The 16,842-nt window shown below is 36.5% G+C and overlaps 1 protein-coding gene across 11 annotated transcripts in view; it reads left to right on the forward strand.

Annotated features, from left to right (window-relative positions):
• The window catches only part of Ica1 (islet cell autoantigen 1), a 143,766-nt gene that overhangs the window by 16,597 nt on the left and 110,327 nt on the right, over positions 1 to 16,842 (forward strand). For 5 of the 11 annotated variants that reach the window (XM_047560626.1, XM_047560631.1, XM_047560634.1 and 2 more), the window contains exons 2-4: positions 2,757 to 2,854; positions 6,244 to 6,409; positions 10,571 to 10,643. In XM_047560626.1, coding sequence (XP_047416582.1) covers positions 2,838 to 2,854; positions 6,244 to 6,409; positions 10,571 to 10,643 — 256 coding nt within the window. In that variant the 5' untranslated portion in view covers positions 2,757 to 2,837. The remainder of the gene's footprint in view (positions 1 to 2,756; positions 2,855 to 6,243; positions 6,410 to 10,570; positions 10,644 to 16,842) is intronic. The other 6 variants (XM_047560629.1, XM_047560635.1, XM_047560628.1 and 3 more) reach the window with 3 other exon arrangements.

Consider the following 16,842-nt stretch of genomic DNA (forward strand, 5'->3'; position numbering starts at 1 on the left):
AGGGGACCAGAAATATGCATGGTAACACTTGAAGATTCCAATGACTTGGAAATGGTATCTCAGCAAAAACTACTACATGCCATCATGATCTGGGTTTAACCTGGAAATCTAGGTAGAATGGGCAGTTTTCTCAGTAATTTTTGTTATTGACACACAGAATTTCGATTGTATTATAATAATCATAATGAATCAATCAACAGAGCCAAAATCAAAGGCGATCTACAGAATGGGAGAAAATATTTGCAAACTGTATATTGAATAAGGGATTAAAATCTGGAATGCATAGAGAACCTCTTCAACTCAATAACAGAAAAACATAATCCAATTTTAAAATGGGCCAAGGATTTGAAAAGGTATTTCTCCAAGAAAATGAACAAATTGGCAACAAACATGAATACTAATCATCAGGGAAACAAATCAAAACTATGATGAGCTATCACATGACTGATGCCCATTTGGATTAACTTTATACATGATGAAAATAAACATTGACAAGGATGTGGAGATATTAGAATCTTCCTGTGCTATTGGTGGTATTTGTAAAATGGTGTAGCCACTGTGGAAAACAGTATGGAGGTCCCTCAAAAACTTGAAAATAGAACCACCATATGATCTCACAATCCCACTTCTGGTTTTATATACAAAAGAAGGATTTCAAAGAGGTACAAAACATCCATCCTCATTATGCAATCATGCATAACAGCTAAATGTGGGAGCAACCTAAATGTTCACTGATGGCATGTGTTGCATGCAATGAATATTATCCAGCTTTAAGAAAGGACAAATCCAGTCACATGCTATGACATGGATAAACTTTAAGAAGGTTATGCAAAGTGAAAGAAACCAATTACAAAGGCACAAATACCTCATGATTCCATTTATATGTGGTATCCAAATTAGTCAATTTACAGAATTGGAAAGTAGAAGGGTGGTTGCCAGGGACTGGGGAAGGATAAGGAGGAGTTGCTATTAGGTGGGTATAAAGTTTTAGTCATGCAAGATGAATAAGTTCTAGAGATCCACTGTACAGTAATGTTCATTAACAATACTGAGCAGGGTGCAGTGACACAGGCCTGTAATCCCAGTGATGGGAGGCTGAGGCAGGAGGATCCCAAGTTTGAGGTCAACCTTTGCAACTTGGTGAGAGGCTGTCTTCAAAATTTTAAAATTAAAAATGGGATAGGGCTGTAGTGTCCTTGGGTTCAATCTCCTAGTACCCAAAACAAACATACAAACATACACACAAAAAAAACTTATTTGTCACTAGAGCAAGCAGCATGGATGGCCAAGTGAGGTAAGCTCTCCAGGACACATCTGAAGGTCTTAAGTTTGTACACTTAAGAACTGAGAGAGAAAATTTATGTTTTTATCACAATAAAAACATTAATCAAAAAGAGCCAATTATCCATACAGTCCACAGTAAGATGAAAGTTAGGAAAAGAGTATGGTAATTTCATTTGTTTTGAACAACTTCTTTCTGTGAGAAATTTTGTTGAAATTCTTGAGCTTAAGTAAATGTGTACTAGCAGTGAAGCTGTATGGTGAAAGAGGACTGGAAGTCTGTGGTCCCTTCCACAACCACACTGAGTGTAGGTGTAGGTAAAGCACACTCATCCTGAATGTCATTCCCAGAGCAACCGGTCCAAATATCTGAGTGTCCTGCATGAGGAAGAGAGATTGATTATGGGATGAGTCTTTGCAGAGGCACCTGAACACTCCTTCCCCACGTCCCCTTAACCTCCCCTTCCTGAAGTTTAAATTCCACACCTTAATTTAATTCCCTAAATCACTTTTTAAAACCTAGGAAATCTCTATAATCATTTTAGGGGTACTGGTTTCCTGGACCCTGTCTGAGACAGAGAATGATTGGGCTGATTTTGTGGAACATCCAGAAGTGCTCACATGCTGAGCATTCACTGTGGCAGCCTGAGGTCACTCCTTTGGGCCTTGAGCTCTCCATTCTTTCCAGTACCTACTAAGCAGGTGTGTGCTCACGTTGTTGCTGGGCTGATTGGCTCTGCCCCTGGGCTGGCTAGCTTCCATGAGGGGAGCAGGTAGAGTGAGGGCAAAGGCTGGAAGTGTCTCCTTTCTAATGAAATGAAAATGCATTGTTGGGTTGTTAAATACCACATAGTTCACTCCATCACACTCTTGTTGGTATCTGATTCTGACCTATCAAGTCTTTTGGTTTGGAGGTTTTTAATTTTTTTAAATTGTTTTGCTTTTGCAATGGGCTGGGTCATTTCTTTAAAATTTGGGGTATAAAGTATTTTGAACTTATAAAGAGGTGTACAGATGCAATAAATTCACCATCTGTCTTGAACAAGTTGAAACCAAAATCACATCCCCACCCACTATCTGGAATTTATTGTTCTTCAGTCCTAAGAAATTCTTTATATGGAAACATTACATGTTACCACATTAATATGTACAATTTTACATTTTTATATGTCAGTTAAAATAAACTTAAAAAATAAATAAAACCATAGTGGTTTTATTACAAGCTCATTATATATAATATTGATATATGTTGACAATATGTAGTATCATGTTACCTGTTCACTTCTTAAGCTCCATTTGGGATATTTCTCCCAGTGTTACCTAGCTGAACTGTTTTCCACACTAATGTATTACTGTGGAATAGTGTTTGACCCTAAAATACAACCAGAAATGGCGTGGGTTGAAAATTTGATGTGTCACATAATGTTTAATTGTAACACAATGTGTAACTGTTAAACACATTTGTTTTATTTCAGGTTTAATATAACGTATCCTCTCATGCTTTTTCCCTGCCCCTTCTCCCCGCATCATCAACAGTAGAAAAAGAAGAAGAAAACATGTCAGGACACAAATGGTAAGTAGCCTTTGTCTTATCTAAATCAGGATAGGCTAATAAAGTAGAAATCACTAGTTCTCATGCTCAGTAAATGTCTATTGAATGCAAAAATTGAGACACATTAGCAGTAAATAACCTCTCCAGTGTTAAGTATAGCCATCTTTACTGGAAACCAAGTAGTAAATGCCATCAAATCTTATATAATGTATATTGTCTAAGAAATTCACTTATGTATAACTTTTCTCTTGAGAATCTCGGGATGACTTGTCTTCCACCATTTTTTCCAACTTAATGAGTTGATGTACTTTTATCACTATCTTATTTATAACTTCCACATTTGGAGGAATAGGAATTTTATGTATTATATCTATGAAAATAAGGTATGGTTCTGTATCACACACTACTCAGACTTACTAACTCCAACCTTATTGAACATTCAGAAGCCAGTCATGGTTGAAGTACACGATGCTGAATAAAACATGTGGTAACCAAGCTAGCTCTGTCATTTATATAGGAATAACTTGTTATGTGGAAATAGCATGTTAAACTTCTGGTAAGTTTCAGAGTCCTTCACGCCCTGCATGCTTCTGAACTGTTTGAACTTGTGACCCACCAAGCAAGCAGATCTTTGTCAAGTTGTACCTTCTTTAATTTGTGTCATGAGAACAAATTCCATTTCATTTTTTAAATGTACAATTAACATAAGGAATACACTTTTTAATCCCCTCTTTCTCATTAGAGAAGAAATCAGGCCCAAGTCCTTGATAATATCAATGTCAAACTTTAAAGAACTTCGTGCATGTCTTAAAATGTAATGATTTTTTAAAATATTTTTATTAGTTGTTGATGAATCTTTATTTATTTGTATGTGGTGCTGAAATCAAACCCAGTGCCTCACACATGCTAGGCAAGTGCTCTACCACTGAGCCACAATCCCAGCCCCAAATGTAATGATTTTTAAAAAGTAATTAAGTATCCCTATTTGACAGTCATCTAAGAATTGTCAAACTTCTTTTCTCTGTTTCATCTTGCCTCATGACCATGGGCTGCTTCCATTTCATGACTCTCGTAGTGCCTTATCCTGGCAGGAGTCTTGGGCAAATAGTTACTCACCTAAGACAGACTAGAAAGCCCCAAGAAGTAGGCCTTTTCCCACATTCTCCTGCTTACTGTGCTGCAGAGCTTACTGTTGAAATGCAAGGGCTGCAGAGCACATCTACATGAACACTCAACTGTGGAAGCGAACATCTAGATTTTAATTCTGTGTAATTAGAGCAAGATTCTTAAACTTTTGAAACCTGAGATTCTTCATTTTTTGAGTGGTAGGGGCTGGGGGTGTCTACTACATCTCTAAAGATCCCTCCATATTTTGTTTGAAAATAGAATTTTGGTGGTGTTAAATGATGACTTGCCAGAGAGAGAGAGAGAGAGAGAGAGAACAAAATTAAATACATCCTATGCCTGTGTGTGTGTGTGTGTGTGTGTGTGTGTGTGTGTGTGTGGTGCTGGGGATTGAACCCAGGGCCTTGTGCATGCCAGGCAAGCATTCTACCAGTTAATCTACATCCCCAGCCCCTAGGCCTTATTCTTGAGACTCCCATTCCCCTGAAATAAGCAGTCTTTGGGGTCAATCCTTCCAATATTTTAGTGTGCATATTATATAGAGATGTTATCTTTTACATAAATGGTACACATATTTTATCTTATTTATGAGCTTATATTAAAACATTTAAGTAACACAGAAGGAGATAAGGCAGACCATGAAAGTCTCCCATAAACCCACTTCTCTCACCAATGATAACTGTTGTTAAGGAAATCATTTGAAATTCTGACATGTGAATTAAAAATTGTAGATTTAGTGAAATGTTAAGGGGAAAAGAGTATAATTCATTGTGTTTTGAGATTCTGGTATTTTGATCTAATAATATGAAGCAGCTCACAGGACATAGGCTGGCATATCTAGAGCTGGGTTGGAAGAAGTTACATATCTGCAAAGGGCAGTTGTTCAGGACCCTGTGTGGCAGTTTGAAACAGGAACTGTAGACTTAGGAGGAAGACAGACAGAGCAGGGACAAGGATGCAGACCAACAGGAAACTTTGCATCAGTATCTGGGGTACTCTTGTCACTTTCATAGAATCCTATTTCATTCCAAGTTTTATTTCTTATTTTTTTCTTTCCATTCTTTTAATTTTTTTATTTTTATTTTTTACAGACTGCATTTTGATTCATTGTACACAAATGGGGTCCATCATTTCATTTCTATGGTTGTACACAATGTAGATTCACATCATTCATGTAATCATACATGTACATAGGGTAATGATGTCTGTCTCATTCCTCTATCTTTCATATCCCCCCCCCCATTTCCCTCTATGTAATCTAAAGTTACTCCATTCTTCTCTCACCTACCACCCTGCCTCCCCCATTATATATCACCATCCACTTATCAGGGAAAACATTCAGCCTTTGGTTTTTTGGGATTGGTCTTTACATTCTTTTTGATTTGTTTTATGACCTTCCTGAACAATGACTTTCTATCTGTATTCTAAGCAATTATTTGAAGAATTTAAAATTTGTAACATCAGAAATCAGTAACAGATTTTAAATTTTTATTTAATTTATTTTTATTTTTTTGGTACAGGGGATGCAACCCAGGGCCTCTTGCATGCAAGGCAGGCACTCTACCACTGAGCTATATGCCCAGTCCCATTAGTTTATTTTATTGGTGGTAAGAACAACTAATATAAGATCTACCTCTTAGTAAATTTCAAAGTGTACAATACAGTATTGTTAATTGTAGGCACTGTATTGCACAGCAGATCTGTAGAACTTACTCATCTTGCATAACTGAAAGCTTTATGCATGTTGATTAGCAATTTATCATTTCTTTTCCTCAGCCCCAACCACCACTCTACTCCCTGGTTCTGAGTTTGATTATTTTAGATTCTTCTTTAACAGATGTTAAGTGTGTTATTTTTCATCGTCTTTCTGCTTTGCCATCACTTCACTCTGTACAGTGGGACGGAGAGAGCATGCTGGTATCTCCCTTCATCCCTGACTCCCCGTGATGCCTGGAGCCACTCACCCCACCTTCTTGGCCTTACTTTCTCCATCTCTGAAAGGAGTGTGCCCACCTATTGATATCTAAATTCTCCTGAAGATGTAGTTTCTTGATTTCCTACAAATGATTCCACATTTCCTTACTCTAACTTATGAGATTTTAGAGTAGGTTTGAAAGAATTGATTTAATGTTCTTGGTGTCATATCTATATAAGAAAGTACTTACATGCTTCTAAATGTAAATGTCAATGTATATTAGAACATCATATGTAGATAAACTTTTCATATTATACTATCTTAATCTTTATGAAAATCATGAATAAAATAGCTCTTTAAATGTTTTTAGCAGTTATTCCTGGGACTTACAGGATCGATATACTCAAGACAAGTCAGTTGTCAATAAGATGCAACAGAAGTACTGGGAAACAAAGCAGGCCTTTATTAAAGCCACGGGGAAGAAGGAAGATGAACATGTTGTTGCCTCTGATGCAGACCTGGATGCCAAGCTAGAGGTGAGCTCTTTACAGCTGATAGCCCCAGCAAAGCACCTTGAAAGAGTCAACTCACCTGGGTAGGCTTCGGTGTGCTTTATATTTGAAAATGAGGAAGATCTAGAATCAGATAACTATGCCCAGTACATTTTGTTAAAATCAACAAATTCTGTAGCCACCAGCATGTCTTAATTTGTTTTTCAAGCTCTCAGTTGGAATGCATGGCATGTGGTAAATTCCCAGTAAATGTTTGTTGACAAAATTATTACAAAGAGTTGTTGCTAGTGATAGCTGAGGAATCAGAATTGAGGAAGAATCAGAAAACTAAAGGATAGGCAGATGTTTACATTTTTAAAAATATAATTTTACACTGGTAAAATAACCCAGGAAGTAGAACTTAGTATTAAACCCTGGAAAATTCTAGAATGAATTAAGCAGATACTTAGAGTAGTTAATAAGATAGAAAACTGAATTCATACCTGGTTAATCAAGAGTATTAATATAACTAGTAGAAAGCCCACTAACTCTGTCTTGCTAGATGTTTCTGCTGATAGTTTAGATTAAAACTTTGAAAGCTTAACACTTTTGTGAGTGACAGGTCATCAAGAGAAGTAATACAATACATGGTCTGATTAAGGATTCAACAGGATCTCTATGTTTAATGTGCAAGCTAAAGTTAATGAATTTAACATTATTAATGGGACTAAAAAAAGAGCTCAAGATTTCCTAGAAGGGTGGCTGGGGTGGTGGAAACCGTAGTTATCCTGGAACAGAGAAGGTTAAAGGGAGACATATTAGTTGTTGATTACATAGGAAGGTCTGTTCTGTAGAAGAGGGTTTCCATTTACCTGAGGATAGACCCAGACCCAGGCAGAACTTTCTAATGTTTAGGTTGCCCAGTGAGAGATGGGCTGACTTTGAGACTGCAAATACCCTATCCAATGGATCTGGCTGCTGTTGCAACCGCTAGCTTTTGTGACCTTGGGAGAACGATCTAATTTCTCTTATCCTTGTTTCCTTAGTGCTCAAAATGGAGGTAAGAATATTTATTTACAGTTATTATGAGGATTAAATTAGGTAATAACTAGAGTGATAGCTTATATTTACTTAGTGCTCATTATGTCCCAGGACTATTGAGAATGCTTTCTGTACATTATCTCTGGTACCTAATGAAACTCCTGACACACCTGGCTCTGCCTCGCCAACCCCCACGATATTTACATTGCCCACACCACCCTCCAGCCATAATGGCCTTTTCTTATTCTCAGGGTACAACCAAGCCAGTTCACATGTATCAAAATATTTCCTGTGGTCAGCCTGGATTCTCTTTCCCCAGACCTTCCCTTGACTGGTTCCTCCTCATAGTTCAGGTATCTGCCTAAAGGTCACCTGAACCTGAATATGCTTGCAAAGTCACTGAGATCCACCCATGTTCCTCATGCACTCCACCCACTCTGTGTCTCACACATGGCCTTACTTTATTTTGCTCAGAATACTCATCTCTCATGAATTATCTCAGGTGTTGGTTTGTTTGCCTGCCTTCCCTCCAGCAAGAGGTCAAATTCCGTGGCAGCCTACCACTGTCTCCAGCCAGTCTCACAGTACACATTCAACAGGTGCTAAATGAATACCTGTACATATTGATGCAATTATTATCAGCCCTATTTCTCCTTCTGTAAGTGGAAATTCTGACATAAAAGCTGGGTTTGACAAGGATTTTCTAAAGAATAGTCCTGCATTGGAAAGATAAAAAAAGTAGAAGCAGGAAACATATATTCTGATTTTTATATTATAAATGCAGTTTAAATTATGTTGTCTATGCTTTCCATAGCTCATAGCTTTTTCCTTTTTAACAACCTAGTAAATACAAGCCCATCGTTCAAAAAGTAATATGTTAATTACTACTATATTTAACATCATATTTATATGTTGACTTTTGCCATAACACTTTTTAACAATTCAACTGTACTTTATTCCAAATAACTGTTGTCCTAACCATGTGACCTCCAAAGTACTTAGCTGTGACTAATAATTTTACCTATGATAGAGATCTCTGCAGAAGTGTTAATGCTGATGTTGATGGTTATAGAGAGAATTAATTCCAACAATAAAACATAAAATGATATGCAAATCATTATGACATTGTTTTTATACTGAGTTTCACATAGAAGTCTTGCTCATGAACCAAGACCTTTTATTTTCTTGACTCAGAAAACTTGTGTGCCAAGTTTTAATATAATGGTCAGATACTATTAAAATTCATTGAGAAGTTAATCTAGAAATGTTGTGCTAAGTTTAGTATTTGTCCACATTGCTTGTTATTAAAATAATTTTCTCAAAAATAGCTTCTTAGCACAAGGGCATAAAAGAACTAATCTGTGGTGATAGAAGTCTTTTAATGGTTGCCAGGGTAGAGTGGACAGTATGAATGGGGGAAATGTTTCTTATCTTGCTTTGGGTATGGTTACATGAAGGTATATAATAATCAAAACTCATAGAACTGAACACTACAGAGCTGTGCATTTTATTGCATTTAACTTCTATTTTTAAATAATGAACAGTAAAAACAGACCTTAGCTCTTATATTCAAGAATGACAAAAAGAATCAACTTGCTTCTATTCTGGTTGTTTGTGGCACAAACTACTGATATCAAACATTTGCTAAAGGACAGATTCAGACTGCCAATTTTCTATTTTATTTTATGGTAAAGAATTTTTTTTCATATTTATAAACAGTTAAGGATGCAATTTAGTAAACTCATATATTTATTTTCTTAATGACCAAGTTTTATTATATTAAGCATTCCTAGGAATGGTTTTAATCTTTCATGTATATGTGCATACATCCATTTTTATTAGATAATTTGGTCAAATTTATAATGAAGCAGATCATCTGTTTTCACTCAAATATTGAAGTGCTTTGCAATACCAGGACATAATTTCTACAATGTGGCCAGTTAAGTAGGGATAGAGGAAGAAAGAAAACCTTGCCCTGCCTCACTGAGTAACTCCACAAAGGCAACATGTTTGCCAGGTTTTCTGATTGATACCAGCCCTGATTCCTTGAGCCTGTGGACACAGGTAAACAAAGTGTGATGTTATGTTAGTCAGCTTTCTGTCACTGTGACAAATACCTGAGATAAATCAAGTTAAAAAAAGAGGATAATTTTTATTTTGGTTCACAGTTATAGAGGGTTCACTCCATGGTCACTTGGCCCCATTGCTTTTGGGCCTGTGGTGTAGCAGAGGAAATATGTCCCTCATGACAGCCAGGAAGCAAAGACAGAGAAGAAGAGGCTGCAGTACCAATATCTCTCTCAAGGGCATGCCCCCAATGACCTAACTTCCTTCTATTTGGTCCCACCCCCTAAAGATCCTACCACTTCCAGGACCCACCACTTCCCAATAGCACCATAGGCTGAAGACCAAGCTGTTAGCATATTGGTCTCTGGGGGAACATTTAAGATTGAAACCATACTATCTCTTCTATCTTTCCTTGAGCTATCTTGGTTTTTGAAGCAAACACTGAGACCCCCTGAATTAAAATCTGGTTAGATGCTCATCAGTTCAGTCCTACCTGCCATGCATTACTTTGTATCACTGTATAGTTTATGAAATCATTAGGAAAATAAGTAGTGATGTTTGCTCCTAGTTAAACATCATTTTACCAGATGCCTTCCAAACAGACAGAACACTCACATGATTGATTTTTGTTTGCTTTATCCAGTTTTTCAAGCATGCCATAAAATACATTAAGATCATAAAATAAGTTGATGTCATCTTTTAAATATGATGTTTACTGGACAGATCTTCCTTTTTTTAAAAAAAAAAGACAGCAAATGGTGAAGGGAATAAATTAGGTTATGAATGAATATTGGGTCTCTGGTTTACCAAGTCCTCTAATTAGGCCTTCAATAGTCTGGAGGAAATAATTGCTGCTGTAGATCTTAATTTAGATCACAGAGATGATGAATTCCAATAAGTAAAGGAAAACAGGAACATATTTAATGGTGTTGGTCGTGGTCTCTATATAATACTCTATATAAACACCAAACACACTTAGACACGTGATCTTGTTTTTAGTGGGCAAATCATACCACTATGGTTTTGTTCAATGTAATTATATTTTATTTCACTGCTCTTTTATTCAGCATTTGTTTGTGTGTGTGTTTTTTATTACAGTTGTTTCACTCAATTCAAAGAACCTGTTTGGATCTGTCTAAAGCAATTGTACTCTATCAAAAGAGGATATGTTGTAAGTATGAACAGTGATCAAATAGAGTCTAAGAAAGAACGGCACATTTTACCTTAGCATATCATTTAACTTGTTTAGGAAACTCTTCATGGGTGTTTGTTTAAGCCATGAAGAAGAAAGTCTCTAATAATTTTACCCAATTTACATAGGTTTTTTTATCTTTCGAAGTAAGAATCATATTAGGAGAATTTTGTATTGGAAGTCCCATGGATGTAGACATACCATTTGTTTTCCCAATTATAAAAAAAGTTTTTCAGATTTATGCCTTGGGCTTTTAAATTGGAGTTATTTTTATTTGATCGTCTTTGCTATCTTATATCCAGTGTTGTTCCTTTTAAAGAAATCAGGTAGAGAGAGAAGGCATATACAATTAATTCATTGGTGATATTTTGTTGACAGTACTTCCTCAAGAGCATTTTTTATGTCAGACGTCAGGTTTCTAGGGAATGAGATTTTCACACAGTCATCCTGTCTTAAAGCATTACCAACAAAGTTATCTCTGAAATACTAACTATCTGGTTGTATGCTAATGTGTTTTTAAACTTTCATTTTAGGTCATAGTTAATTTAATAATTTCTGTTTCTGAGACTAGAATACAGAATGTTTTTTTTATTTCTGACTGCTCTGCCAAACCCCTTTTCTATAAACACAAGTTAGCAACCGGTTGTTTGTCTACATTAGTCAGGTTTTATTGAGGCAACTGTTTTGGGAAGGTCCAAAAATCATAGCACTTAAAGAATTATATAAATTATTTTTGTGAATATTTACTAAGTGTTTGGGCTAAGACTTCTCCAGAGCTTCAGGATCTTGAGGTATGAGGAAATTGAGACATGTGGCAGACGTCCCTCACCATCTCCCTGTCCCCCATTTCATCATTCTCAGGATGGCCTGATTTGCCCCTCAGAGAGCTTTCAGCTTCCCCCTCCTCTTCCGTCTTCTCTGCCACTACCCTAGTTCGGGCCCCACTTATACCCCGATACTTGGTTTGCTAAGTCAGCTTCCTGTCACCTCTTCTGCCTTCTCTAGCCTGTTGTCTATGCTGCAATCAGGGTATACCTTTAAACCAAACCAGATCATTCCTTTGTTTAAACCCAGAGTTGGGGGAATTGTTGGTCAAAATTGCTTTTACCATACCTTCCATGCTCCTCATACTTACCATGAAATGGATCATTTTCTCCTCTGTGTAGAAAACAAAAGATACTGAAAAATTGTGATTGTTTTAAGTAAGTCACATGAAGTTAGTTGCTCCCTTCTTTAAAATATACATATAGTAATAAGGGAAGAAAAGATGGATGCTCACAGATTACTGTAAACAGTGATTCTCTAAATAGAAATATGCTTACCACCTATTTGAATGTTCCTGGTAGAACACCTAGAATCACCTTTCCCCTGAACCATCTCAGATGAGTTAATAGAATTATGATTGAACACTATAAAATCTCATGATTATTTTGTAAGGAACTGCAACAATGACCCCACCCTTGAAGGAGTCATCTGGTTGTCCAACAGAACTTGGCTGTGGGTTGTGGACGAGCCCTTTGTGTCTTCTCACCAAGCTCATGTGAACCGTGCTATCACAGTGCGGGTGAGGAGGAGGAGTTCGACACTGCTGGGAACTGAAAGGAATCCCGTCTTTGATGGAAGACTAAAAATAGAGTAGCTAATGTGAGGGTGTTGCTATGTAGCTGTCAAAAAAAAAAAAAAAAAAAAGAAAGAAAAAGAAAGAAAGAAATGAGGGAAATCTCTATAAACTAATATGAAGTAATTTTAAGGGTATAATTTTAAATGAAAGGAGGCAAGCACAAATGTGTATTGATAGTATGCTACCCTTCAGCAAGAAAAAAGGGGGTATAATAAAATATAAATATAAAGAAAGAAGGGTACACACACACACACAAAAAAAAAAAGTCTTCTCATCGTGCTATAGAATTTCAGGAAAAATAAACCAGAAATTAAAGAGACTGGGGGATGGGTGGGAAAGTGTTAGAAAGAAGTAGGGATGAAAATGAGGTAGCAGGGTGAGGAGGGAGCTGTATCTAGCAACCTCAGTGGTGTTTCACATACTCAAAGCATGCTAAGACTATCCAGGACCTGGGAGGGTCTAAAATGGAGTGCAAGCTGTAACAAATGAATTGAATTGCCTTACGAATTAATAATATCACCATACTGACTAGAGTGGAGAAGAAGAGAACTAACCTTAGTAATTCTGGGAAACTATTTTTTTGACAGGATTCTAAACCTAAACACAAAGAAAAGTACACATGGAAACTGTTCTTGTTTAGTATATTCATTTCTTATACGGGTAAAGATTAGCAATTCTGAAACTGTGTATGTATAGTGAGGTAAAACAAATAAGTAAATCTATCATAGATAATGAGAGCCTGGATTCTCATTGCCTACAGTAGAAAGAAGTTGTGAATAAAGGGAGAAGGCTAGAATGAACACAAGGGGTTGCACTGGAATCAGAGTGTCATATGAAGTCATTATTAACATAGATTCAGATGGATAGATTCAGAAATGAATAGAGATAAGTGAGTATACATGGGTTAGTGTGCATTCATATATTTCCTGCCTTTGCTGACAATACCTTGAAGCACTAAAGCCCTGTAGTTGTGAGCACACCAACGCACAGTTGTTGGTTTCTAAATATTCTTCTCCATGAAAGCAATGTTTCTTAGAGAAATAATTGATTTCAGAGCTGGGGAAGGAAAAATTCAAAATGAGTATGGAATACCTTGTGATGCCAACATACAAGGAAGTTTTTGAAAAAGGGTGCCAAGTTGAAAGGGCACAGGAGCAAGCCTATGGTTCATACCAGTACAATTTGAGCAACAAGATAAACTATGATATTATTGAATTATAACCCGTGGAAAATAATGACACATTAAGTCTATCTGGACACATTAAGTCTATCTAGAGGCAGGTAAGAAAGGACCTTATAAAGTAATTCCAGTGAATAAATAAGTATATATATATATATATATATATATATATATATATATATAAAATAACACAAAATCACCATTAAGCAAACACCACAGTGAGAATTGTGGCAGATCAGTCACTGAAGAGTGTCACAATCAATGAGTGAAGTTTGTGGAGAAACTGGAGATTCACAAAGTTTTGTGTATTCTTTCCTCAATATTACAAAATAATTACAAAATAATTGCAAAAGGAAAAAAAAAGTAACTTTACTGTGAAGAAACCCAACAGATACCACTTTAACCGAGTGACAGAACTCAACGTTCCAAGCGATGATGCACGTTGTTTTCATATAAACCGACACCCTCCATTAAGAGTGGCTCTTCATCTGTGTATCCCTCCCTCAAGTCCATAACCCAACTCTAATCATAAGAAATCACACAAAGCCAAGCTGAACGACATTCTAAAAAATATTCCTAGAAAGCTGAAATGGGAAAAAAAAGTATCAAAGTCTTAAAAGACAAGAAAAATCAAATAACTGTCAGATTGGGTGACTAAGGAGACTCCATATCTGTGTGCTGGAACAGGAAAAGGGCATTCATGGAAAAACTGGTAAAAAAAAAAATTAAGAAAGTCTGTAGTTTAGTTGGTAGTATTACTCCAATGTTAATTTCCTAGATGTAAGTATTAGGGGAAGATGTAAATATCAGGGGAAGTTGGGGAAGGTCATATAGGAACTCTGTACACTATCTACAATTTTTCTATAAGTCTAACATTATTTCAAAATAAGAGGTTTCATAAAGGTACAAATGTAACATAAATTGGATCCTCTGGTCTCTAACTTTTTAAAAAGTATCCAATCATACTTAGAGTAGAATCCAAACTCCCATTCCATGGCTAATAAATAGGACATATCTCTCCAGTCACCTTTCCCCTGCCTGAGAAATCATCTGAGGCCTTTTACACTCCTTGTTCCCCTACTTGGCACGTCCCTGCCATCATGGTATCTAGAGTGGCCCCTTTTTGTTTTGTAGCTGAGCTTAATGGTCCCCTGCTCCAAAATGCCTTCCCTAACCACCCATTGAAAGGCAGCTTCTAGTCACTCTTACTCCCCATCTCTCTTTTTGTATTTTTCTTTTTTGTTTTGTGTTTGTGATGATGTATATTTTGTTCTTCTATCACCTGCTGCTTGAATATCAGTTCTGTTAAGAGCAGGGACCTCATGTGTCCTGTTCATCATGTATTCCCAGTGGCAGAAAAGTATCTAGTACATATTGAATTATCCATAAATCTGGGCTAAATGAGTTAATGCTGTCAAGCTAATTGGTTTCATAGTTCTTTAGTTGCATTTTGAGAGAATATATGTGAAAATCTAATTAGCAATTAAATGTGAATAGGTTTTTATTTGAATTTTTAAGCCCCAGCTAATTGAAAACTTTGTACAGTAGAAATTTTTTAGTTATCTGATACACAGGTTGCACCTGAATTTTAAACTTCTACCAATTAATTTCAGTATTTGAATTGTTTAAATTAGTGATTTTCCATCGCTAATTGGAAAATTACAACCTTGAGCCCCATGGAGCTCAAACCTCCTTTTACCTCTCTCAGAAACACTGCCAATTAATCAGAGTCAAGCTTAAATGAAACTTGTTTGCCACAGGTTTAATCCTCACATGCATATAATGACCAAAAAAAATATTTTTAAGTGCTTCAACTTACCTAGATTTTTTTTTTTTTTTTTTAGGAAAGAGTACATTTCATCAGTCATGTAATCATCCAGGTACCATAAGGTTTCTTCCTGACCTTAAGCTAAATGTATTCATTCATATATGACCTGAACCTTCAGGGTTTAAAAAAAAGTGACAGTAGCCTCATGATCTTAGGAGAGAAAATAGGAAATTGCTCTTCCTATTTTCCTATAGAGAAAGATTCATTGTGGAATTGAATATATATATATATATATATATATATATATATATCAATTGATATATTAAACTGTTGAGAGGAAAAAATGGAATGTATTAAAAAACAACACTAAAAATATTTTTATAGTTATAGGAATTTTTAGGCTACCTAGACCACGGCATAGATATAAAATAAGCCTTTAACTTGAAATAAGATGTGCAGGGATAACGAGGCAAAAATTATAGTTAGTTCAACTTCACAAGCATTTAATTACTGACATGACTAAAACATTTCATGCTCGAACTGGGGAATATAAAGTTTAGACGCAGTCCCTGCCCTGGAAAGCTGAGTCTCATAGAAGGACACATGCCTACCTGTGCACACTCTGACATGGGTCCTACCAGAGTAAATGCTAACACAGGTGCCCAGTAGGCACTGCTGTCCAGAGAAATAGGAATCCACTACTTAACAGAGGAAATAGCCTTCCTGTTTTGATCTATGAGCTTGATTTTTGAGAGAGAAAAGTAGGAAGGAGGGACATCTTTTATCTCTCAGGAGAAATGGATTCTGAAGCCCCATCTCCATGGGGTCCTCCCAGGAGATTGTTAGGGCGAACTACAGTCACAGATTAAGAAGGAAGCAGTAGTGAGTTTAGCTGTCATCTTTGTATTCATGGTTCCTGGCCAATCCTCTACAGTATCATCAGAGAGGTTTTTAGGAATGGGGTGCATTCTCAAAGAATCTGTATGGCTCTTGGAACAGACAAGAGTCCTAGCAGCATTTAGAAAGCGGTTTGAGAAGCACACAATGTGGAACTGTATCAGTACAGAAATGTGAACAAGAGTATTATTCAAAGTATATTGATAGTAAATGCCACATTTAGAGAAAGAAAAAAAAATTCCTGGGAAACTCAGTGTCACTACTGTGCATGATTCTCCACTGTAAGTGTGTGTTTGGGTCTTTTTTACTCTATTATGTAGATGCTCTGTATTTTTATCAAATCGGTTCCTAGAATAGGAAGCAAGAGTTTTTCATTATAATAAATAATCCTGCTGATTATTTTTGTGCCCATTGGACTACCTCCTTAGGATGTTCTAACCCCCTAACAGCAGAAATGCAGTGTCAAAGATGGTGCAATTCTATGACTATAATTACAACCAAATCAATCTGTAGAAAGCTTGTAACAGATACATACCAGTAGACCCATCTGCAGTTGTCTTTAAAAATAAGACCAAGATCAGGTAGAACCAATTCAGAGCTGGTTCCAGCTATGTATTTTAAAATCCACCAAGCGGTCAACCTGATGGCCTACCCAGCCTCAGTTCCCAACCCACCTCCTACCAAAAACCCGTGTCATGAGTGAGGTATATGA

Source organism: Sciurus carolinensis, chromosome 8 (genome assembly GCF_902686445.1).
Source record: "Sciurus carolinensis chromosome 8, mSciCar1.2, whole genome shotgun sequence".
Classification (NCBI taxonomy): domain Eukaryota; kingdom Metazoa; phylum Chordata; class Mammalia; order Rodentia; family Sciuridae; genus Sciurus; species Sciurus carolinensis.